Consider the following 25,551-nt stretch of genomic DNA (forward strand, 5'->3'; position numbering starts at 1 on the left):
AATGAGGCAATACGGAACTAACGCTTCCGAGAGTAACGGTACCAATGAAACGTCAACAGGTTACAGATAAACATTTTAATTGATTAAATATATTATTTTCAAGATCTTTTTGAAATCGCACTTGTACTGTACTAATCAACAGCCAAAGGCAATAGAAAAGTCTAAAACCAAAAATGTTCTGACGTGAGCACACGACGAACCACCGCTACGTAAAGTGACATAAACTGCTCCCGAGAACGAGGGTCTTTTCAGAAGACGATTTATCTTAACATGGGCAAGAACAAATCTGTACTCAAAGGCTGGAAGAAATATATATTAGTGCCTGCTTTTTAAAAGTTTATTTTACATTTTAAATACAGTATTTTCTCGTTAAAAAAAAAAAAAAAAAGCCAAGAAGCGCCTAACCCCACGGTTCCTCTACCGTATGCACGCGCATGGACAGCCTGAACGTGTTCTGGACAGAACGGTGTGGACGTCTTTGAGCTGGAACCAGTGAATCCAAATTAAAGAACACAAATCAAGCACTGCTCAGAGGAGAAAATAATCCAGTTTCCGAATAACCAAAAGAGAAGAGGGTTAGGTATGTACAAAACCAGGTATTAAAAACCAGAAAAGAAACGCACGCACGACAAACAGCCCCTCGCGTAGTGAACTGTATAGAACGCAGCTTAATCAACGGAGACCCTCCTACAAGAAGTGATTTAAGATCTGAAGTTTTAAAAATCTAAAAATCTAAGTATTTCAGTAACAACATCCAGTAACGTTTCGTGTGTAGTGCCGTCTCGGTCACGTTCTAGCTACACCCCCCTCCCTCCTGAAAACAAGGATCTCTACGCTAGTCCATCACTTCTACCAACTTGCGGCTGTTTATCCATATATGTTCTCGGTAAGGGACGCGAAGAGGTCCTCTTCCCATCTACAAAGACATAATGCAGATTAAAGCTATAAAACAATTTAAGCACGGGCGTCTGTTTTTCCAATTCTCTCCAGTACGCAATTCCCCACCGGAACTGGGTAGGGTTTGTGCCCAAGCATGAACACAGGGAAGGAAAATGGACTGTCTCTGGCAGTGATTTCCTTTTAGTGCAACGTTATTCCCCATACACTCAATTGTACTGAAGTGATTTTACACACTTTAATTCAGTAGGTGTCAATTTGAGTTTACAAAACCCCCTAACTATATGCTCGTGTAGAAAACAGGTTCCATTTGAGATGCTCTATAAAGCCAAATCGAGACAAAAATGAATTAACTCTGCTTTGTCACCGGCAGGGGGGAGTCCCGGAGGGAGAGAAAAGGACCCGAGTTTGCAGAGGCCTGCTAACAACATGGACCTCTGAGGTGTTGTGTGTGTCTTGACGGTTCAATTACCAATCGGCTTTGAACGTCCTTAAGATTATCTCGGAAAATAATTCTCTGTAATAGGCCTCTGAACTAGACGGCCGTACTCAACGCAAAGACAATCTGGGTCGTTCAGAACAAAAGCGAATCGAGGCAACTTTGCTATTATAACCTGTGGGGTCTTGAGTCTGTAAGTTTTCAAAACGATGACCTTCATTTCAAAACGATGACCTTCGTCCAAGTCAGCTGCACCTCAGGCAGACTGCGAACGTAAGGATTTCCGATCCGAGGTCACCGTGACCACGGGCTCTCGTCAACCGCACGCGGCGGGCAGCAATGGACTCACCGTCAGCCGGGTGGGGTCAACGCGGGGAGGTTTTATTTCGGAGACCTTATAGATTTCACACGTAGCTCGCGTAACTTCTGCATCCACTAGCGACCCTGCCGGTCGGCACCCAAGGGCCAGACGGGTCCGAGGACTCCCTCTAACCCCAGAGGATTAATGCTAGAGTCTCAAGGAAACCCCGAGTCCCGACGAGAGTTCACGGACCATCAGACCAAAATCAAAAGGGGAGACGCCGACTGCAATGCTCCACAAAAGTCAAAAGAAATTCCGAACCAAGTGCCGTCTTCTGCCCAACCCTAGACTCCGGACTCCGCGACACCATCTTTATCTAGTATAGTAGACTCTGTAGTAGACCGACTTTGACCTCCACAAAGAGTAGGAGTTGTCAAACTTGAGGAGGTAGACTCCTCTCCCTGGGTATTGGTGGCTGCCGGCATACACCTCCTCGTGACAGTCCCGCCGGTACACAGGCACGACCTCGTCCAGCAGGGGCTTGGTGGCGTTCTTTCTGGCTTTCTCCTCACTGCTGACGTTCTCTGTGGGAAAGAACGGAGGCACGTCAGTGAACGGGTCCGGGAAAGCCACGTGCGTCCAGCACCGAAACCCCATCCTTCGAGAAACTGCTCGGCGGGAACTCTCCGGAGCCACCTGTGACTTTCGCACGCGGGCTTATTCCCGCCTTCCTTGGTTCGCTCACTCCTCTCCCTGAGCAGCCACAGTCGGGGGGTGCGGGCGGCCGGCGCCCTCTCTCCCCGGGGACTCTGACAACCGCTCCCGCTTCGGAGCCCCGGTCCTCCCTCCCTGTCCGCACCCAGCCAGCCTCCTCTTCCTCCAGGTGGGCGGCATCTCGCTGTCCGAGCGACACCAAGGGAAACGAAGCTCTCGTTCTCTCCCTCCTCGACAATATGAAAACCCCGTTTCGGGAAGGGGGACCGAAGGACTGTTACCTTCTGTCGATCTTAGATATAAAGAGTAAAATGGGGAAGCCACAGTAGAGGTAGGCACCGAGAGATACTCTGAAAGCCCATTACTGTCTCCACAGGCCCGTGTAACCCAGGGATGGTCCCAGTGGCAAAACACGAGCTCTGATTCTGGGTTTGCCCCTGGGAACAGTTCTCGAACTGTAATGAGATGAGGTTAGGAAAAAAGAGCGAGCGAGAACAACGTCGAACCAGCTTAAAATCGGTTTCACGTATTGAACGTAAACACTGTCGGGAAAGCAGGTCAGAGGAACATGCAGGTTCCTAACTCGGCACGGTGAACTCCGGCCACGGCAGTTAACCGCGCGAGGGCCGTTGTCAGGAATTTAAACCAGGCAAGTCTGAGAAAGTCTTCCGGTCCAGAGGACCTGAATGAGACAGGGTGACTCAATGGAATGCGGCATCCCGGATGGGATCCTGGAACGTTAGACAAAAACTAGGGAAATCTGAATACATAACGGCCTTGAGCTCATGACGACATAACCACATGGGTCCATCGGTGACGATGAACGTACCACAGTACAACACGGATGTTAGCAACAGGGGAAGCTGGGGGCGCGTATACGGGAACTCTTTGCACTATCTGCAACTTTTCTCTGTAAGTCTAAGACTGTTTTAAAATAAAAAGTTGGAAAAAAAAAAAAAGAGCAAACGACACTCTGATAAAATAGGCCCAAATCCGATTTGCTTTATCGCAGCAATACTGAAGTGTTTGCAAATGGGAAATACAGAGTCATTCAAAATGCAAACCCTTGGGGCGCCTGGGTGGCTCAGTCGGTGAAGCGGCCGACTTCGGCTCAGGTCATGATCTCACGGTCCATGAGTTCGAGCCCCGCGTCGGGCTCTGTGCTGACGGCTCAGAGCCTGGAACCTGTTTCAGATTCTGTGTCTCCCTCTCTCTGACCCTCCCCCGTTCATGCTCTGTCTTCTCTCTGCCTCAAAAATAAACGTTAAAAAAAAAAATTAAAAAAAAAACAAACCAAAACGCAAACCCTTGCCTATAAGGATACCCATGGATTATTGGTCCATTAACCCAGGATCCCGATTCTGTTCAAAATCTGTAAAACTGGAGGCCGCTGGGATACATGAGCAGTGCACCTTTCGTCAGTTAAGCAAAGACTCGGGACCTGGCAACACTAATGCCAGTGACGAATCCGGACAGGAAGGAGTTACCGGCCACAGAGGAAACCAACCCCTCCGGCTTTCAAGCCCGAGTGGAGAAAAACCAAGACAACGAACGGAAGGACTGGCCTGCCCTTCCCCCTTAAACCAAGCTACGAGGACCCCCATCAAAAGCGCAGTGGCCTTTGCAAGGGGGCACGCGGAAAAACGCGGCCTGGGAGCTCATCTCCCAAAGGAGACAGGTTCTCTCCTGGCAAACATCTCCCGGGAGCCGGAAATCCGCACTGCGGTCTCTGTCCACACAGAGGGACGAATGGATTAGCTGCAGATGGCAACCATCTCATGACTGGGAACAGCACAGGCACCGGGGACTCCATTCCCACCCGAGGGGCACTGAATGCTAGGGCAAAGGTCCGGGGTCACGGTCCCACCTCTGGACGGGCATCGGACCCCAGCCCTTTTTACCAGCGCCCTTCCCCAAACTGAGAGCCCCAAACACAACTCCGCGGAGGGCTCACACCGGGAAGCAACCTCCCTCCAAGAGGCTCCAGCAGGCAGGCCTGGAGACATCTGTCTCCTTCTGAACCGAGAATGCCTCTCTCTGATTCACAAAGCCCTTCAGAATCACAACCGTCCGCACACAAGCTCCCCTTCCCAGCCTCCTGCGATGCCCGTCCTTCTGGTGCGGGCAGCAGCGTGCACGGGCAGCGCTTGCTCTCGCTGCTGCCCCCCTCCACCCCGAGACAAGGCTGCTGCGAACAGAATGCCACGTGAAGACAGAGCTCCCCCTCCAGGCCCCGGGCCCGCGCGTGTGCTTCCGTAAGTGACCTGAGGGCCAGGCATGTGCACGTGCAGTGATGCGGTCCCACTGCCCTCCTCGAAAGCCGACTCAACTTTTAGCCTCCCTACAACTACCTCTTTTAATCTACCCCAGCGGGATCTCCGTGAAACACCGCCAACCCTCTCCAGGGCAAACGGTCTGTTCACAAGTCAGCCGAAAGGTGAGCTGGGCCCCAGGACGGAGGAGGTGCCTCTCCACTGTCACGGTCAGGACATCCCTCCCATGCCGCCCTCCACCGAGCTGACATACGGACCCAAGCGCCCGACTAGTACGCGCACAAGCCCCGGGCTCTCACTTCCATGCAAACAAAACCAAGGAGACCGTCTTCTCAATTAGTAAGCGTGTATCTTATAACCTACCTCCCAGACGAGAGAGTTTACACTGCTCTTGAAAACACTCCATTTTGCTTACTTAGAGAAAATGAAAAATTACTTTCCTGTAAAATGGGGAAGAATGGCTGAAATTTTTCTTTAGCTACGATATTCTGGCATGAGCTTCTGTATCTATGTAAAAACAAAGTCTTAAGAGTAAAATCAAAAAAGCGAATGATCTATCAGAAATGTAAATTTAAGTAAATTCCAGAGTTGGCAGAATTTCTTGCTTACTCTTTAAAAAATTTTCAGGATCATCTTGCACATTTGGCTTTTCAACACAAAATGCTCAAAGTAAAACACTATTCAGGAGGCAGTAAAACAGCCCCCTGCCAGAGAGCCCTGCTGGGCACTACAACAATGTCCCGTTCAGGCCCCAGTCACTTCCGGGAGGCTGGCCCATCCCTCAGCCTTTACGGCTAAGGTCACACTAATGAAGACACGAATCCCTGTCGCAGAAGTGTTAACCAAGAAGCACGAGGCGGGCTGATGCGTGACACCCCCAGCCCCCTCGGCACCTGCCACTGCGGACCCACGGCCTTACCTTCCTCCTCCTCGTCGTCGTCACTGGACTCGCTGACGTGCACGCTGACAGCAGTGTTTGGAGAGTCTGTCCATTCAAAGTACACCCCAAATCCAATGTCATAATTGTCTGTAGCAAATTCCCAAAAGAGATACGATCCCTCTTCGTGGGTGGGGACGCGAACGGTGACCACTTCTCCTCGGCCCACCGTAATCACGGAGTCCGCGTCCTGCCGAATCTTCTCTTTGAAGTCTTTGATCTGGGGTCGTGTCCACATGGACGGAGCTGCTATTACTGGAAGAGATTCTAAAGACAACAGGAATGCAGGAATGACACACGCCGGAGAGGACGAGCCTCCACCTGCAGGCACCGAACCCGCACACCGCCCCTGCCCGCCCCTGCCCGGCGCACCAAGGGCCATCTGGTCTACCTCAGTTGTACTTGGGGTTGAGGACTCCGAGGAACATACGGGCTTCCTGTGGAAGTCTCCCCCGCCACTGGCTACATCTGCCAATGTCACCAGCTATCCAGAGGCCACCACACCACTTCAGGGGACAAATGCAATCCACGATCTAAGAAGTGATTTTTTTTTTTTTTTTTTCCCAACACTCCGATTACATATGGGGATTTAAGACTGACCCTGGAAAACTTGTAGCTGGACCCAGGAAAACATTCTAATAAAGAAGGGAGACCCGGGGGCCCCGGATGGCTCAGTCGGTTACATATCCAGCTCTTGACCGGCTCAGGTCATGATCTCACAGTTCATGGGTTCGAGCCCTATGTTGGGCTCTACACTGGCAGTGTGGAGTCTGCTTGGGATTCTCTCTCTCCCTGTCTCTCTGCCCCTCCCCCACTCATGTGCACACACGTTCTCTCTCAAAATAAACAAACTTAAAAAAAAAAAAGAAAAAGAAGGGAGATCTGGATTTAGGAATAAATTCACTTTTGGATCTGGACAAAGAAAAGCAGGCTTTGACTTCAATCACTCTGTCAAAAACAAACAGACAAACAACAACAACAACAACACTCTTGACCTCTGAAGTCAAGTTCTAGGGGCTATTCTAAAGGAGCTCAAAGAAACAGAAAAACTCGGACAGGACTGGCCCCGCTAGGGACTGAGCACAGAGGATTAAGTCTTGTCGCTGAGCAGCGTTTATGTGCGCCAGATTACTCAGGCTTTCCAGATGTGGTCACAGAACCTTTGACAAAGGTTCATTTGAAAATACTGACAAACGTGGGGCGCCTGACTGGCTCAGTCGGTAGAGCATCCGACTCTTGATCTTGGGATCGTGAGTTCGAGCCCCACATCGGGTGTAGAGATTACTTGAAAAAAACAAAAACAAAAAACTGATACTCTTACAGGGAAAAAAAGAAGAGGGGTCAAACCACAGGATATCAGGTCTTTTCCAAGCTGTTTTCTGTTACTTACTCTAACAAGACAACGCAGATGTCTGAAACCGCCTTTCTTGTGAACCACACCACTGCCCAGGCCGTGTCCCTGACACGCTCTCCCTTCCTTCCTCAGTTAGCTCCTACTCTGGCTTCGGCTCTCGCGGCTCAGTCGTCTCTTCCCCAGGAAGCCTCTGCTGACCTCTGTGACTAGGTCACAGTCCCCTCATCACACACTCTCCACCTACGACCGCGGTACTCCAGTTTCGAAACCATACGGTAACGCGTGACAGGCAGCGTCCGAGACGCACCCCACCCCGTGAGCCTCACCTCTGGGGACTCACGCGCTTGGGAGGTCGCCAGCCACCATGTCCCGGGGCCGGTATGTGGGACCAAGAGAATACAGCAGAAGCACGGACACGTGATTTCCAAAGTCAGAATGTAAGAGACGTGCCACCTCTGCGTTGATCTCTTGGACCGTGTTCCCTGGAGGAGAGGCTTCATGGGGCAAGGAACCGAGGTCTCCCGCCAAGAGGCAGCCCCGACTTGCCGGTCGGGAGAAGGAACCACCCTGGGCAGAACCTCTGCCCCCTGGCAGCATCCTGACCCACGGGACCAGGACGACCACCGCTCGGCTGAGCCGCGCCTCTGTTCCCGAACCCCACCCCGTAATCCCTCACCCACTGTGTGAGACGACGACCACTGGTTACCCGTCAGCTGCGAAATTTGGGTCCTATTTGTTACACAGCAGCAGATAACCAACACACAACCCCAAGTGTCCAAAAGACATCCGACCTGCCCTTCCTTCCATGCTGTCCTAACGGTCACCAGAAGCATCAGATTCTGACGTAAAGGGTAAAAAAGCATCCAACTCTCACAAATAGGTAACTGCTCTCCGAAGCTAGTTAGCCGGACTCCCGACGTGCCTTCCGTGAACTCAATTACGACCTCTGGACAGATCAACACAGAGGCCAAACCATACCTTTTGGTCCATTCTCCACGGCTTCTTCTGCAGCTTCTGGTTCGAGGTCTTTCTCGGAGCTGTCCGTGTGGGCTTTGGCCTGTCCGTTAACCGACGTCCTATCACTCGCCACAGCTGCGTTCACCTTTGCCGGTGTAGGCAAAGCGGCTCCCCCAACCGCTACCTCCTGCTGCTTCTGGAGCGCCGCCTGCGAGTGGAGGAAGAGTGAAGATCCGCTGACCGGGCCAGCACACAACACGTGAGCCCTGGGGCAGACTCTGGCCTGTGTCTGGGTCCTACCAAAGCACTCCGCTCCAAGAAATTACTAATAGACTTCATCCACTGTATCCCATCTGTGATGAATATTACAGACGTGACATTGGAGTAAAAGCTAAAAACGATCCAAGTCATCATGGACAAAAACCTGCAACGGAAGGTCACGTTTGCGTGACCTGAGGATCACTAGAAAAACTGACCAGGAAAAATTAAAATAGGGAGAAATAATCAACCCCAAATACAACCGAAGGTAAAGACTGAACACAGTATCATTTGTTCTTAAAACGGACAGAAGAAGATCTCGCTCAGATTCAGAAACCTACAATCTGAATCAGGAAAATTACACTGGGTAGAAATAAACGATCACGAAGAAAAACTCACAAAGGCAGAAACTATCACTGGTAAAAGCTCCCTTCCGGGCCTTCTCTCCCCTTCTCCCCGCTGTAAGCGCTACGACCAGCCTCACCTAGAACACTGCAGATGTGCTTTGCCTGTGCGTCAACATTATCCCCTTGGAACTGTATAATAAACGCTCTTTTTCGTGTCTGGCTTCTTTTACTAAACATTATTTCTGTAAGGTTCATCCACAGAGTCGTAAATAATTGTATTTTGTTTGCGCTGCTAGGACATTTCATTGTGAAATTACAAAATGCATTGTTTTACTGTCGGTGAGCCCTCGGGCATTTAAGTGACTTTAAACTAAAACAAGAGATCATAAGTGAGCGTATGTTTATGAAAGTAGAAAATAAAGCACGGGGGAAAAAGCGTCAGTAATCTCACGGTTCAGGACAGTGACGCAGTTTAGCGTCTCTGTATTTACATTTAACGTGTCACCTGCAAACCGACTACTTCAACGAACAGCGACACTTTCTCGGGTGCTAACGCAGGCGAGTGATACACGGAAGACTTCAAAATACCTTCTCGCGAGGCCCGGATTCTCAGTCTTTCCCCATCAGTCTCCAGAAAGAGTACCAGCGTCCAGAAAAAGAGCATGCAACCAACCCAAGTGGGCAAACCCAGAACATTCAGTGAATGGCAGGCAAGCAAAAGAAAGCATTTCTGTTGGTGATCAGCAGGCCCGGCTCACACGGTCGCTGTCCAGGAGGCCACGCTTGAATTCCTCCAGCAGAGCGAACCCCCTTGGGGATCCCACTGTCCACCAACGGATTCTAACTATCACGTACAACAGATCGTACCTTTTTCTTTACATCATCTCTCATCTGTACTTTGGGAAGTTTTAAAAGTTCAGGAAGGTATAGGAACAATTGCCCACGTAGCTACACCTCCACACGAACAGGTCTTAGCATTCTGTCACTTTGCTCGGTATTTATAAAGAAAATTAACACTTTATGAGGGCTGAGGTTTCCTCTGATCCTTCCCCAACCCCTTTCCTTCTCCATTCCCAACGACATCCAATACGGTCGATCACTGTAATCCAAATTACGGATTCCAGTTCTTTCTGGTTCTCTTTCCAAGATTCTTGGTTTGCAGGTATCTTGATTTGCAAGATTCTTGACTGCAAGATCCCGTCCTCTTATTTAAACGACAGCAACCTCTAAACAGGACGGGGCGTGTGAGCCACCCTGCTGAAAAACCACCTCGAGGCCCGTCACAGAAGCAGGGACGGGGGTGGCAGGCTAAAATAAGACACGGGCTTTCGAGGACAGCAGAGAAACCCCTCGGAATTCCCACTTATTGTCTCGAATAAACTAGGTGAACGTCGTTTTCATCCTCTCACGAACGACAAAAATCCGCCTTTTCCCTCTCGGTAACGCTGAGGACCCCAGGGGAGAGGTACTTGAAGCGAGGGGTGAATTTTCAAAGAACTTAAAGAGGTTGGCAAGACGACGAGGAACGCAGAGCCACCACCGCGCCCCACGTTCTCCTCGCTCAGACTTTTGGACCGGCAACGGGTGCTTTAGGAGCGAAAACTCCATGAGTAAAGCCGGCCAGGCTAACTCCAGAGGCAGTCACGCCTCGGCCCGATGGGCAACGCGAGTGTCAGACCGGCCCTCTGCTGGAGGCACCCGACACTTTCACGTGGCAGCTCGCTCTGTGAGGGGAACGGGACAGGCACCGGGACTTTCGTCGCCTTCTTGCGGACCAGGGGAAAGGGCGGGAAACTCAGACGGCAGGTGACGCGTCTGACAGGCAACCAGACAATGGCAGAGCCGGGACGGGATCCGAGTGTCATGTGAACCGCCCCCCCCACCCCACCCCCCCCCCCCCGACGGCCAAGCCTCTCCCCTCCCGCGTGGGGCAGGGAGCCGGAGGAGCACCGGCGGCCACGGCACCTGCCGCTGCCGTCAACGCGGCCAGCCCGGCTCTGCCGGATCAGCCGACGGCCTCCGGGGACGGTCCTCCCGCGAGCGGCGGTCTGGGCCGTGACCCCCGCCCGCCAGGGCCGCCCTGGGAGTCTACGCCAGACGCACCTCGGGGACACCGCCCCCCCCCCGCCCCCCGCCCCCTGCCCCCGCCCCGGGCGGCGGGCGCACCTGCTGCTGGGCCAGCTGCGCCTGGTACAGCTGCTGCATGTACTGCTGGTAGTGCTGCTCCTGCAGCTGGCGCACCAGGAGCTGCTGCTGCTCCGAGCTGCCCGGGTACTGCTGCGCCGCGTACTGCCGGAACTGCGCGGCCGTCTGCGAGTTCAGCGCCGCCATGATCTGCTGCCTGCAAAACGCAGAGGACGCCCGCCGGTCGCACCACGGCCGCCGCGCCGGGCCGCGCGGCCCCGCTCTCCGTCCCGACCGGCCGTCGCCCCGCGAAGGCTCCGGGCGGCCGACGCGGACCCGTCGGCCCGGGGCCCGGGCCCAGAGGAAAGGTCTCGGGAAACCCGCTCGGCCTCGAGTCCGTCGGGAGGCTCTCCGAGGAAGAGCCGGCACGGACGCGGAGGGTACTACGCGCCACCGGACCCGGCGCCGCCGCCGCCGCCGCGACGACGGCCCCCGCGGCGCGCCCCTCGGCCCGAGCGTTCCCGCGCGAGGCCGCCCGGCGGGCGCTCAGCACCCCGGCCGGGGCGAGGCCGAGAGGCGGGGCGCGGCGTCCGGGGACGTGCCCGAGATCACGCCGCCGCCGGAGCGGCCGGGGCCGGGGTTCAAGCCCCGGCAGGCCTCTCGGACCCGACCGCTGTCAGAGGGGGACTGGCTCTAGGCCAGAGGGGAGACACTGAACCGCCGGCCGTGGCTTCTCGACCTGAATAGAGGAGGAGCAGCGAGGGGCAGAAGAGGGACTAGAAGAGGATGCGAGGGGGCCCTGGGATGTGGAAAGAAAGCCAGTGAAAACCTGAGGGTCTCTTGCATCTAATTTAAAGCCCGCCTCAGGGCGCCTGCGTGGCTCAGTCGGTGAAGTGGCCGACTTCGGCTCAGGCCGTGATCTCACGGTTCGTGGGTTCGAGCCCCGTGTCAGGCTCTGAGCTGTCAGCGCCGCTTCGGATTCTGTGTCTCCCTCTCTCTCTACCCCTCCCCTGCTCGCACTCTGTCTTTCTCTCAAAAATAAACAAACATTAAAAAAAAAAAATTTTAAGCCCGCCTTAAAGAAGAACACGGAAAACGGTATCCGGGCCCACCTGTTACTATAAATGTCTGTCGTGTCCTTCCAGACAGGCTCCACGTGCTTAACTCAGTTATGTGACCAACTCCACAAAGACCTCAACAGGCCAATGACAGATAAAGCAGAATGTCACAATGACACTGGGCCTGGCCGCCCCCAGAGGGGTGTACTCCTAGTCTCTCTCCAAAGCGGAACTGAGGCCCGGGGTGGGTCGGGGCCTAGCCCGATGCCTTTCCGAGGAACTACCGAGAAATAACGAGACATCGGCGGACCCTCACGTTCTCTGCAAACCTTCCCCGACGTCTGCAGTGTTAAGCCCTTCCTGCCTGTACCCAGAGCTCCCTCTGCAATAGTCGGTCCCCTGGGAGACGGCTGCGCTCACCGCCCCGGACAGGAAACGGTTTCGGGTCCCAAACCCCGTACTCAGAACGGCACCTGCCACGGGCCGCACCGCCCGGATTCTCTGTCCCGGGCCCGTGTCTCTGGGCCTCTCGGACTCTGGCCGCCTGGCGGACGCACGAACACCCAGAGAGGGCGAAGCAGCCGCACAAGCGGGGAAGCAGGACGAGGTCACGGGGACCCAGAGACAGAGCGAGCGGACGGCGGGCACAGGTGGCTCACTTCTGCTGTTCCAGCCGCAGCCGCTCCTCCTCCAGCCGCCGCCGCTCTTCCTCCTCCCGCCGAAGCCGCTCCTCCTCCTCTCTCCTGCGCTTCTCCTCCTCCTTCTGCACTCGCTCTCGCTCCTCTTCTTCCCGCCGCCTTCGCTCCTCCTCCTCCTTCCTACGGGGGAGGACAGGGAGGACAGACGCCGTGAGCACCGCACGAGGGCTCCCGCTTCAAAATAACCGAGGCCACCTTCCCCAGTGACCACAGACTCAGCCCCGAGAGGACGCGGCGGTCTTCCCACACTGCGAAACGTGCGCGCTCCGCCAGGAGCCATCTCCCCTCCGGAGCCCACGTCACCGCACGCAGGACCACGGCAGGGACATCGGCCACCGGGCAGCACAGAGAGGCGTCCGTCGGGAAGACACGACTGCAATCACTACCATACGCCCACAGCCCGAAGGTTTCCCGGCCCGGCGCCCTCCCGGCCCGGCCCGGCCCGGTGCTCTCGACACCGGTACAGAAGTGAACACTGCCCCTCCGGTGCCACGGAGCCACAAAACTACGAGTCGCGGCCGAACGTCCTGACGTTTGCTTGTGTAATGCGAAGAGCAGGCAAATACAAAGGACGCCTTCCTGGGTCCGTTACCATCTGCGCAGAGAAGACGGCACTGACAGCAAAGCGGGGACAGGGCTCTGGCCTGTGCTTTACGTGTTGCTAATGAAAAACATTTCTAGGGCACAGATCTGTAGGTTACTTCTGAGTTTAAAAAATATCAAAGCTTTCAGACGCCCACTGGCTTAGTCGGTAGAGCACGAGACTCTTAATCTCAGGGTTGTGAGTTCAAGGCCCACGTTGCGGTGGAGCCTACTTTAAATTAAAATAAGGGGCGCCTGGGTGGCTCAGCTGGTTAAGTGTCTGACTTCAACTCAGGTCACGATCTCACGGTTCGTGAGTTCGAGCCCCGCGATGGGCTCTGTGCTGACAGCTCGGAGCCTGGAGCCTGCTTCGGATTCTGTGTCTCCTCCCTCTCTCTGCCCCTCCCTCCCTCACGCTCTGCGTGTGTGTCTCTCTCTCTCTCTCAAAAATTAACAAACACTTAAAAAATTTTATTTTAAAAAATAAGTTACAAAGCTCTGAACGTAAAAGAGAAAAAGAACAGCAGGAAATGCAGGCGCCGCCCCATCCAGCTCTCGCCCTCCCCTGGTGCCTCGCTGGCTACGCGCGGTGTGGACGGCAGGGTGGCTGAGGACGGGACACAGAAGTCCTCTGAGGATCTGAGAAGACACCACTTCTTGGTCTTACCATGACAACTGCTTGGGTCACCCCGCTTTTCTCCCAAAACTCCTATAATTGATTAACAACACATCCGAGCCACAGCCAAGACTCAAAATATAGCGATAACGTGACCTACTTGTAACCTGTCACAGCTGGCAGGGGGTAAGATGTTCCAAGGCCAGAGCGACACTTCTGGACTGAGGAACTCTAGTCTTAAATGCTTTCAAGGAGTGCTAGATGAACTTGATCTCATGACAGAACTACAGTTTTAAAAAGAAAAATACAGGGCGCCTAGGTGGCTCAGTTGGTTAAACTTCCAACTTCAGCTCAGGTCATGATCTTGAAGTTCAAGAGTTCCAGCCCCACCTTGGGCTCTGTGCCAACAGCCCGGAGCCCGGAGCCTGCTTCGGATTCTGTGTCTCCCTCTCTCTCTGCCCCTCCCCCGCTTGCACACGCTCTCTTAAGAACAAACAAACATGTGGGGCGCCTGAGTGGCTCAGTCGGTTGAGCATCTGACTTCAGCTCAGGTCATGATCTCACAGTTTGTGAGCTGGCGCCCCACATCGGGCTTGCTGCTGTCAGCACAGAACCCGCTTGGGATCCTCTGTCCCCCTTTCTCTCTGTCCCTCCCTGGCTTGCGCGTGCTCTCTCAAAAATAAACAAACATTTAAAAATAAATATCTAAATAAGTAAACAAGTAAATAAATAAATACGCAAATGAACGAACGTTTTTTAAAAAATCAAAACTTGTCCTTTGGATAAAAACAATCTTCTTTTGGATAAGTGCCTTCTGAAAACGCCCGAAATGATTTCCTATCATCTTACACAGGAACGGACTGCACCTAGGGCTGTCCCTTGATGAGCCGGTGGTTACAACCACAGACACAAGGGCTGTCTACGTCCTTGTGCTGTGACGGAGAAGTTCACCTTCACGTTAAGTGGCCCTGACAGCTATCCTTCTCTAGTGTTTGTGCCTATTTTTCATGGTTTCTGTCTTCTTCCTATCAGGTTGTTTTCTCTTCTGTTGTTTCCAATTCAGGTTAAGGTAGAACACCAGAGAACCAACTGTTTCCAAAGTAAATATAATCTGAGGAAAAACTGGTTTTATGGTGTCACTTTCATTACCCAGAAATTTTAGATAATCAAAGTCATCGGAAGTATACTCTGTAGATAAACGCGTTCACTGCAATGCTGCTGGACTCACAACCACGACAGAAAACCCCATAAACCTAAACAGCGTATTCAGCAACTCCCCCTCCAACCTCTGCAGATACCTAACAGGCCATCTGGGAGCCAGAGCCAATACGAATGTCTCCATAAGGCCGACCGAATAGCACGGGTGACAGCCGTGCTACGGAACAGAGTGTTCTAGAAGCTCGAGGAAAAAGGCAGCAAAGGGTGAGTCGGACCAGGGGCGCAGGGTGGGGACGGTGGCCCAGGTTACGGGAGAGCTCGCTCAAAACCTCAGCGTGACCAGGAGGAGGAACACCGCCATGACCGGGAGGAGGTGTCTGCGGAAGGGACAGCCAGGCGAGAGTGGCAGCCCAGCCCCCAAACTCCCAGGACAATCGGTCGCTCCCACCAGCGGGGCTGGACGACCGCCCTAAGGAGTGGGCACCCGATGGAGGACAGACCCCACACGCAGCAGCGTCGGGCCGGGCTGCACCGGGAGGACACGCGCCGTGGCCTCGAACCTCACCTTTTCTTTTCTTGCTCCTCCTTCTCGATTTTGTGGGACGCGACGTACGTGGAGAAGAGATGGCAACACCTGTTCAGGAGCTCGACAAACTCTACCATGGCGTCCTCTTTAGAGGTATTTCCCAGGGCCGCCCACTCTCTCCTGGAGGGAAAGCGGGACGGGTCACCTCCTCGCCACAGAGCGGGAACGTGCCTTCACATAAGCCTACGCGCGAGCAATTCGCAATCAGAACTAAATCGGAGAGGGACCCTAGCACAAGGCAAAGGCTCAAGTCCTCAGTTTCAACGAGCAAGTGGGGTTGATTGAACGAGCTAGGCCACGCGCGGCCCAAACTCACAGCCGTAACCGCGGCCTGAACGCCCTGCGGGTCTTTTCCACGCTAGCAAAGGGGTATCGAAGAGTCCCTCTCCTCCTGTCACCGCATTTTAGTCGTAACTGAACGCGCTCCACGGTGCATTCTTTTTCTGCCACAACTCTGTGCGCGTCCCACAGGGACATGGCTTACTGAATACTTTATGTGGCTGCTTTTCGTGTTATTTGGGGAGGATCAACTTTAGCTGTACTTGTCTTATGTTCATAATCAGAGGAGTAAACTTCTTCCACATTATTTATGCAAACACATCTCCACGCCAAACACACACACACACACACGTGAAGATTCCAGAAGCTGCGAGCAGAAATGTCAGTTTCAGTCTGACTCTAAGCTAAGGAGCCCGCTGTTTACATCTTAACCAACTGGCTCTCCACTCGACTCAACATTACTGTCGCTAAATCCGTTATACAACAAAACATCGTTACCTCCTGTCATTCCCCAACACATCAAAGAATCCAACCTCAGGACAAGTGTCTGGATTATATGGACCCATAAGAACCTGCTTATGCAGTGCCACAAGCTTCAGTTTTTCTTCGTAAGTTGGATGAAAGGCTTTGCCATCTTTTTCTGCAAGAAAAAGAAACACAAAAACAATCAGAATTGGCAAAAAAAAAAGTACTTTTGGTATCCGACGACGCCGTTTCGCTCTCTAAGGTAGTCACAAACTAGCTGCGATAGATACAGATCTTACAGTGAGAGTTTTATTTCATATACTGAATTTTAATAGAGTCTAAGGCAGAAACCCTTTATGCGGAGTTGTTTGTTTTTTAATGAAGCCAAGCATCAATATCTATGTTAAAACTTCTACAGAAGAAACCAATCTGTCAAGCTAACAGGCACACACAAACTGTACCACCTGACATCTTTTACACATATTAAAACTTGTGCAACAATCATTTTTATAGTTATTTAACTTCATTTCAGAGAGAGAGCATGGGAGCAAGGGGAGAGGGGCAGGGGTGGGGGAGGAGAGGGAGAGACAGAGAGAGAGAGAGAGAGGGAGAGAGGGAGAGGGAGGGAGAGAGGGAGAGGGAGGGAGAGAGGGAGAGGGAGGGAGAGAGGGAGAGGGAGGGAGAGAGGGAGAGGGAGGGAGAGGGAGGGAGAGAGGGAGAGGGAGGGAGAGGGAGGGAGAGAGGGAGAGGGAGGGAGAGAGGGAGAGGGAGGGGGAGGGAGAGAGGGAGAGGGAGGGAGAGAGGGAGAGGGAGGGAGAGAGGGAGAGGGAGGGAGAGAGGGAGAGGGAGGGAGAGAGGGAGAGGGAGGGAGAGAGGGAGAGGGAGGGAGAGAGGGAGAGGGAGGGAGAGAGGGAGAGGGAGAGGAAGAGAGGGAGGGAGAGGGAGAGGAAGAGAGGGAGGGAGAGGAAGAGAGGGAGGGAGAGGAAGAGAGGGAGGGAGAGGAAGAGAGGGAGGGAGAGGAAGAGAGGGAGGGAGAGGAAGAGAGGGAGGGAGAGGAAGAGAGGGAGGGAGAGGAAGAGAGGGAGGGAGAGGAAGAGAGGGAGGGAGAGGAAGAGAGGGAGGGAGAGGAAGAGAGGGAGGGAGAGGAAGAGAGAGAGAATGAATGAATTTCAAGCAGGCTCCATACTCAGTGTCGAGCCCAATGCGGGGCTCGATCCCACAACCCAGGATCACCCCCTGAGTCAAAATCAAGAGTTGGACACTCGGGGAGCCCAGGTGGCTCAATCAGTTAAGCGTCCAACTCTTGGTTTCGGCTCAAGTCATGATCTCATGGTTCACGGGTTCCAGCCCTTCATCAGGCTCCACCCTGCGAAGCCTGTTTGGGATCCTCTGCTTCTCCCCCTCATCCTGCGCACTCTTCCTCTTTCCCTCCCTTTATTTCTTTCTTAAATAAAGAAAATTTTTAAAAATTAAAAACAGTAGTATGTATTGCCTACAAATTTTATCCTGGTACATAGTCGTCACCAAAATAAAATCACTGATGAGAAAAGAATGTGGGTTAAAGCTTATTAACAGGAAACTCAGCAGAAAAAAAAAAAACAAACAGAAGCGGCCAATAAGCATCCCAACATATTCAATCAACTAGTCACGAAAATGGCAATCAAAACCATACCAAACCATAACCAAAACTTGTGCCGCGATATGGTCAAAAAAAAGTTAGGTTAACATCAAGAGCTGGTAAGACCGGGACAAAGAGGCACCCACGCTCCCGATCCCGGACGATGCTGTTAAGTATACACTGTTACCTTGGAAGGTAACAGTTATGTTAGAAGTTTTCTTGGAAGACAAGTTAGCGATAGATTCCAAAATCATAAAGGTGCACACCCTGCCATCCAGTCCTTCCAATTCTCGTTCCCTCGCCTCCATACTGTCCCGAATACGGACAGAGGCACGTGCAGGGATATTCGCTGCCACCGTGTGCTTGCCATCCTAAACAATCTAAAAGTTCTTCGAGAAAGAAACAGCTAAATAATGTAACATATTTGGACTGTGGCATATGTGACTTATAGGAAGTAGTAAGTGAAAGACGCAAGCGGCAGAAGATGACACACAGAGCACACAACACGCTTCATCAATCCTAAGCACTCCCCCAACCACACACCTGAACATCTCTAAAATCAGATTTGGTTTTACCAGCTGACATTTTAAAGTTACAAATAAGCAGGTTTTCTTTCTTAATAGTATGTAAGATATTAGGGAGTCTTAAAGCTTTTAAAAACGGGGCGCCCGGGTAGCTCCGTTGAGCGTACACGACTCCGGATTTTGGCGGAGGTCATGGTTTCAGAGTTGAGTTCGAGCCCATCGGGCTCCGTGCTGATAGCGCAAAGCCCGCTTGGAATTCTGTCTCCTTCTCTTTCTCTGTCTGCTCCTCCCACGTGCACGTACTCGCGCGCTCTCTCAAAAATAAACTTTTAAAAACCAGGAAAAAAAAGGATCTTAGAGTTGACACAATACAGCATGTAAACACACCCACATGCGTATTCTACAGGTACGTTTACATGAATGTAAATGCAAATTAAAAAAATCCAGGAGTCACATCACACCAAAGGAAACCGAAGGAGTCTCACAGAGAATTTAAGCCTTACTTGTCATTGTAATCTTTCAAAGGAAAATGTGCGGAAGAGTAAGCTGAACTGTTAAAAGGAGTTTCCTTTTTTTTTTTTTTAATTTTTTTTAATGTTTATTTATTTTTGAGAGAGAGAGAGAGAGAGAGAGAAAACATGAGCTGGGGAGGGGCAGAGAGAAGGAGACACAGAATCCCAACCAGGCTCTAGGCTCTGAGCCGTCAGCACAGAGCTCGACGCGGGGCTCGAACTCACGAACCGTGAGATCCTGACCTGAGCCAAAGTCACTTAACCGACTGAGCCACCCAAGAGCCCCAGAGAACTTTTACATACTTCTATGTACCTGCACTTTTTTTTCCAGCAAGAACAAACTCATGCGGCATTTGGAAAAAAATATTAAGAAAAGACACTGGGACACTGATCTTATTTATTTGATACAAATCGAAACAACTCAAGCAACCTGTGGGCCTGCCATCTGTCTTTGCTACTGAGCAAACAGTATCACTAGACAATTAGCACCAAGGAGGAACGTCCTCTAAAGCTTTTTGGACAGGATTATCAGAGTTATTTATTTACCAAGTAAGAGGCAATTCCCACTTCAAAATCTCTTAGAATGTTATTTCAGGGAGCCCGGGGGTCTCAGTCGGTTAGGCATCTGACTCTTGGGTTTTGGCTCAAGTCACGATCTCACGATTCATTGGTTCAAGCCCTGGTCAGGCTCTGTGCTGACGGTGCGGAGCCCGCTTGGCTCACATTCTCTCTCTCTCTCTCTCTCTCTCTGCTCCTCCGCCACTTGCGTATGTGCTCTCTCTCTCGCTCGCTCTCAAAATAAATAAAAATAAACCTAAAAAAAGAAGAAGAAGGTGTTTTGGGTTTTTTTTTAATATTTTAAAAAAATGTTTATTTTTGACAGAGAGAGAGAGAGAGAGAGAGAGAGAGAGAGAGAGAGAGAGAGACACAGCACTAGTGGGGGAGGGGCAGAGAGAGAAGGAGACACAGAATCCGAAGCAGGCTCCAGGCTCTGAGCAGAGGCCGACAAGGGGCTCGAACTCACAGACTGCGAGACCGTGACCTAAGCCGAAGTCGGATGCTCAACGGACTGAGCCACCCAGGCGCCCCATGTTTTGTTTTTTAAAGCCAAAAAGAACTACTCTAAGGATACCATCTTGAGCCTTATAAAAAGAAATTACGTGCTGGTGACTCAAGGTGAAGTGAGCCTAAGAAACAGCAGGGGTGGAGCACAGGAGGTACAAGTCCTTGCTTTGTTGAGTCAGGATTCCTGGGGTTTGTCGCTTTCTCCTTCAGGGAAAAAAAAAAAAGCCTGAATTGTATGGAAGTGGTTGCTTTGACCTAAATAAATGTAAATAAAGATAAAATCAGATGGAAACTTTATCCACTAGAAGACCAAACACTTTCCCGATTAGTCATGTAATATAGCAATTTTCAAACCTACACACACACACACACACACACACACACATTCCTACTTGCTGCAGGGAGAGGATTTGACACCAACAGTCTAGTAGATATCAACACAATTTCTCTAGCCTATGACTACTACAGCTATTTCAGTGGAGGGAGGGTCCATTTCTTACCAGGTAATGAATTTACTCCTTTATTTCAAAGACCTAGCCCTGCAAACTAGGAGCAGGGGAAGAAGGGAGAGGGTAGGCAAACAACGAAACTGTGACAATTAATTAGCAAGTTGTCAGCCTAACCTCCCGCCCTAAAAAGTGACTCATCCACAGGCAGGGTGAGTTTCCGGATTTCTGAATGTCATTTTAACATCTGCCCTTTTTACTGCCTGGCTCAGCTGGAGCAGCATGGGACTCGTGACGTCTGGTCTGTGAGTCTGAGCCCCAGGCTGGGTGTAGAGATTACTTAAAAATAAAATCTCACAGGGGTTTCTGGGGGGCTCAGTCGGTTAAGCGTCCGACTTCGGCTCGGGTCATGATCTCACGGTTCATGGGTTCGAGACCCACGTCGGGCTCTGTGCGGACACCTCGGAGCCTGGAGTCTGCTTCGGATTCTCTCTCTGCCCCTTCAAGCCTGCTTGCACTCTGTCTCTCTCTCTCTCTCTCTCTCTCAAAAATAAATAAAATGTAAAAAAATAAATACATAAAATCTCACACACAAAAAAAGAAAGAAAGAAAGAAGAATACATTTTCAGTGTTAGCTCTGGCCCAGCGTCAAATTAATCTGTTCACCACCATGAACCCGAGCACTCAGCACCACGCTTGGTTCATGGGTACCACCTAACCCATGCCCGACTAAAGAACAAATTGACTTCACAGGTCAATTTCTGTGAGAATTAGCAAAACGGTACATTCGTTCTCATCAACTGTACTGGCATTTCCACAGAATCATGCGCACACTTGTTCAAGAACTGTTCTATCACCTTTCGTTAAATTCTACTATGGGATCTTCACATTAATCGGCATCATCCAAGCTGGGGACCAGATGTGTCTGAACCAAAAACAAGCACGACAAGACAAAGAAAAGGAAACGCATCGAAACGTCATCTTTCCGAAAGATCGGCTTACAGAGTTTTCTTTAGTCATTTTTTATATTCCCAAATTTTCTTCGATATGCATAAAGTACTTTCATATCAAATACATATACGCTTTTTTCTTCTTTAACAAACATTTGTAAAAAGTCAAGACAACTCATCTTTCAGCCTTTGGGACAAGGTTAACAGATCCATTATCCTCCCCGGAGGAAGAGACACAACCCAGGAGGATGTGCAAATCCCGCCCTCGGTACAGACAGCCCACACGGTGCTCGTGTTCTCGACGCAGGATGTGTTTTGTTCAGTTTTCCAAGTCAGATGAGAATAATTTTCTTCTCAATTATTTACGGTTCCACAGGCATTAAATACGCTTAATAGGGAAGTTGTAACTGCCATTAACTACACAGAAAAAGCCTTGATGAAACTCAAAAATCTCTCACCGGGACCACATTCCTAAAGGGAAGTTCTAGTTCAGTGCTGCGGGAAAGGAATACAGACTGGCATCACCCTAGGTTCCTGCAGTCACACGGTTAATTGTTACCAAGTTATACTCTGTTTTCTACGGCAACCAAAAAACAAACGTGAAGTACGCTTAGAAAGAAACGGCAGGGCTATTTTTCAGGTACAACCGCATAAAGACACAGCCACAAGCAGACAATGACTACCATCACCAAAGGGAAGCGTGACTGCAAAGCTAGTCATTCTTTTTTTTTTTTTAACGTTCATTTATTATTGAGAGACAGAGCGAGACAGAGCATGAGCAGGGGAGGGGCAGAGAGAGAGAGGAAGACACAGAATCTGAAGCAGGCTCCAGGCTCCGAGACGTCAGCACAGAGCCCGATGCGGGGCTCGAACTCACAAACCAGGAGATCATGACCTGAGCCGAAGTTGGATACCTAAATGACTGAGCCACACAGGCGCCCCGCAAAGCTAGTCATTCTTAACTGACTGGACTGAAAGGGATCACCTGTTGGCATCTGTCCAGCAACAACGATTTTTAAAAAGTTCATTTTCTATAAAACCGAAGACTGATAAAAGGTTACAAATCAGTTTTACCTAAAGGAGACAGACTAAAGCAGGGAATGGCAAACTGGATCGATCATGCCCACTGCTGTCTTTATAAGTCCTGGGAGTTAAGAATGGCTTTTGTAAAGTTTTCCTGTTTAAAGTAAGCGTTATGCCCAACGTGGGGCTTCAACTCATGACCCTGAGATCAAGAGTCACATCTCTACCGAATGAGCCGGCCAGGTGCCCCTGGCTTTTACGGTTTTCAAGGGCTATAAAGCAACAACAAAAAAGCAAAAATGGAAAAACAAAAACAAAGAATATAAATGAACACAGACCATATGTAGCCATTAGAGACTAAAATACTATCCAGCCCTTTATTTTTTTTGATGTTTATTTATTGACAGAAATAGACAGACAGACAGAATGTGAGCAGGGGAGGGGCAGACAGAGAAGGAGACACAGAATCAGAAGCAGGCTGCAGACTCTGAGCTGTCAGCAGAGCCCACAAACCGCGAGATCATAACCTGAGCCAAAGTCAGACGCTTAACCGACTGAGCCACCGGGGCGCCCCCTATCTGGCCCTTTTATAGGGAAAGTTTGCCGGCTCCTGACTAGAGGAAGAAGTAAACTCAGAAGCCAAATGACTTCCAGGTATTCAAAAAAAAAAAATGACAGTATAATTAAAAGGATAGAGAACGTATTTACAAACTTCCAGCTAACCGTGATGGATTAAACACACAACATTAGCTCTGATCCTCAATGAAAAACCTCCACCCAAACAAATAAGGGAGGCAATTTAGAGAACGCTGGGAAGGTTCAGGAACCCGGGTTCCTGAGGCTCCAGGTTCATAAGAAGCTGGAGTCTAGATGGAAAAAGTAATGCTTCTTAGGGGTACTAAGAAGGAGGCACCCCTCCCTCCCACTGTGTTCGACAACCCCAAGCAGGCAGGCGGCTACCCAGCCCCTACTTCAGCAGAGGGCTGACGTTTACTGGAGAACCCGAATCACACGTGCTCCAGATGGGGGAGCACCAGGCTGGGAGTGAAATGCAGGACTAAAAACCAAGCAACGAGTTGCCCTCATCAACCCTCATCAACGGTAAACAACTTCCCCCCACCCTCCCTTCTCCGGCCTACTTCCTGAATGCTGACAACTAAGTTCCTACAACCCAGGAAGCAGCCAGGAGTATCTGCGGGAAAAAACTGGCCCCTACAATAGATAAAACCTACAATTACTGGGGCGCCTGGGTGGCTCAGTCGGTTAAGCGTCCGACTTTGGCTCAGGTCACGATCTCGCGGTCCGTGGGTTCGAGCCCCGCGTCGGGCTCTGTGCTGACAGCTCAGAGCTGGAGCCTGTTTCAGATTCTGTGTCTCCCTCTTTCTCTGACCCTCCCCTGTTCATGCTCTCTGTCTCAAAAATAAATAAATGTTAAAAAAATTAAAAAAAAAAACAAACCTACAATTACTAATTCGAAAGGTACTGATGGTTTGAGGGTTCCCCTATGAAACCTCTGCTTCATCACCCTACAATTAAGGCTGCTACTCAAGGCTACAGTAACTGTTCGGTCCCTTACCCTCCAACAGGAATGAATACTTGACAATCACCATATATTTGAGAATGCTTCCAACACGGGAACACCCACACCCCCACACCTAAACTTTTTTTTTTTTTTTAACATTTATTTATTATTGAGAGACAGAGGGTGACAGAGCATGAGCAGGGGAGGGGCAGAGAGAGAGGGAGACACTGAATCCGAAGCAGGCTCCAGGCTGTCGGCACAGAGCCCGACATGGGGCTCAAACTCACAGACTGCGAGATCGTGACCTGAGCCGAAGTCGGACGCTTAACCGACCGAGCCACCCAGGCTTACACTTAATATCCTTCAACTTTCAATATTACTTCAACTTATACTTAATATCCTCAGAGACAGAAGCTAATGTGTCCATTAAGCAAAACGAGGGACGAGAAAGAAAGACAATTTAGGGAATAAAAACTCTTAGAAATGGAAAATGTAAAATGTAAAAACAAATTAAAAAAAAAAATCTTCCGGGGCGCCTGGGTGGCTCAGTCAGTTGGGCATCCGACTTTGGCTCAGGTCATGATTTCGCAGTTGATGACTTCAAGCCTGGCCTGGCTCTGTACTCACAGCTCAGAACCTGGAGTCTACTTAGGATTCTATGTCTCCTCTCTCTGCCCCCCCCCCCCCACAAAACAAACATTAAAAAAGTATTTTTAAATATTTCATTGGCTAGAAAATGGAGTTGAGAATATCTCCTAAAAGACAGAGATGGAAAAGATAAGAGAATTAGAAGTTCAATTCAGAAGATCCAATATCTTTTTTTTTTTTTAACGTTTATTTTTGAGAGAGAGACAGCACAAGCAGGGGAGGGGCAGAGAGAGAGAGGAAGATACAGAATTGGAAGCAGGCTCCAGCCTCTGAGCTGTCAGCACAGAGCCTGACATGAGGCCCGAACCCACAAACTGTGAGATCATGACCTCAGCCAAAGTCGGATGCTCAACTGACTGAGCCACCCAGGTGCCCCAGAAGTTCCAGTAACTTAGTATTAACATTATCATAGAGTGAAATCAGAGAAAAAAAGGGTGGAAATTATCATGAAATAATATAAGGAAATTTCCCAGAAATGAAGGATGCAGCTTGAGACTAGGATGACTATCAAAATATTGAACATAATCATTCAAAAAATAAACAGAAAGGAGATAAACAGAAATTCTCAAATGCTAAAGACAGAGAAAATTCTCAAACTTGTAGGAAGAGAAACAGGTCACAACACAGGATCAGGAATAAGACTACAGACATCTTTAGAGCTGGAATACTGAAAGCTAGATCACAATGGAATTATACCTTGAAATTCCGGGAAGGGACTCATTTTGAACTCTTGACCCCCAGCACTGTAAAATAGGGGTTGTTTTAAGCCACTGAATTTGTGGTAATTTGTTTCAGCAGTAATAGGACACTAACACAATACACAAAACATATTTTCCCAAGCAATTAAAAATAGAAGTGACTTCTAGACTATGTTCTTATTAAATTCATAAAGGGGCGCCTGGGTGGCTCAGTCGGTTAGGGATCCGACTCTTGTCTTCAGCTCAGGTCATGATCTCACGGATTGTGGGATCGAGCCCCAGGCTATCAGTGCAAACCCTATCTGGGATTCTTTCTCTGCCCTTCCCCCACTCTTGCTCACCTCACACACTCTCTCTCAAAATAAACTTTAAAAAAAACTCACAAGTATTTACAGTTCTAATAGGACAACATAATCTGATAATAGTGTCATATTAAAAAATGCACACGTATTTAACAGTTCTAATACAACAACGTAATTGGTAACAGTCCTGGAGTCAGTTA

The 25,551-nt window shown here is 50.4% G+C and overlaps 1 protein-coding gene across 1 annotated transcript in view; it reads right to left on the reverse strand.

Moving 5' to 3' along the window:
- Positions 1 to 1,121: 1,121 nt before the first annotated feature.
- ACBD3 (acyl-CoA binding domain containing 3) overlaps positions 1,122 to 25,551 on the reverse strand; it is a 31,992-nt gene continuing 7,562 nt past the window's right edge. The window contains exons 2-8 of the mRNA XM_042975810.1: positions 16,077 to 16,218; positions 15,279 to 15,419; positions 12,319 to 12,477; positions 10,644 to 10,818; positions 7,894 to 8,080; positions 5,544 to 5,828; positions 1,122 to 2,221 (exon numbers count right to left, since the gene is read on the reverse strand). Coding sequence (XP_042831744.1) covers positions 2,010 to 2,221; positions 5,544 to 5,828; positions 7,894 to 8,080; positions 10,644 to 10,818; positions 12,319 to 12,477; positions 15,279 to 15,419; positions 16,077 to 16,218 — 1,301 coding nt within the window. The 3' untranslated portion in view covers positions 1,122 to 2,009. The remainder of the gene's footprint in view (positions 2,222 to 5,543; positions 5,829 to 7,893; positions 8,081 to 10,643; positions 10,819 to 12,318; positions 12,478 to 15,278; positions 15,420 to 16,076; positions 16,219 to 25,551) is intronic.

This window comes from Panthera tigris, chromosome F3 (genome assembly GCF_018350195.1).
Source record: "Panthera tigris isolate Pti1 chromosome F3, P.tigris_Pti1_mat1.1, whole genome shotgun sequence".
NCBI classification, from domain to species: domain Eukaryota; kingdom Metazoa; phylum Chordata; class Mammalia; order Carnivora; family Felidae; genus Panthera; species Panthera tigris.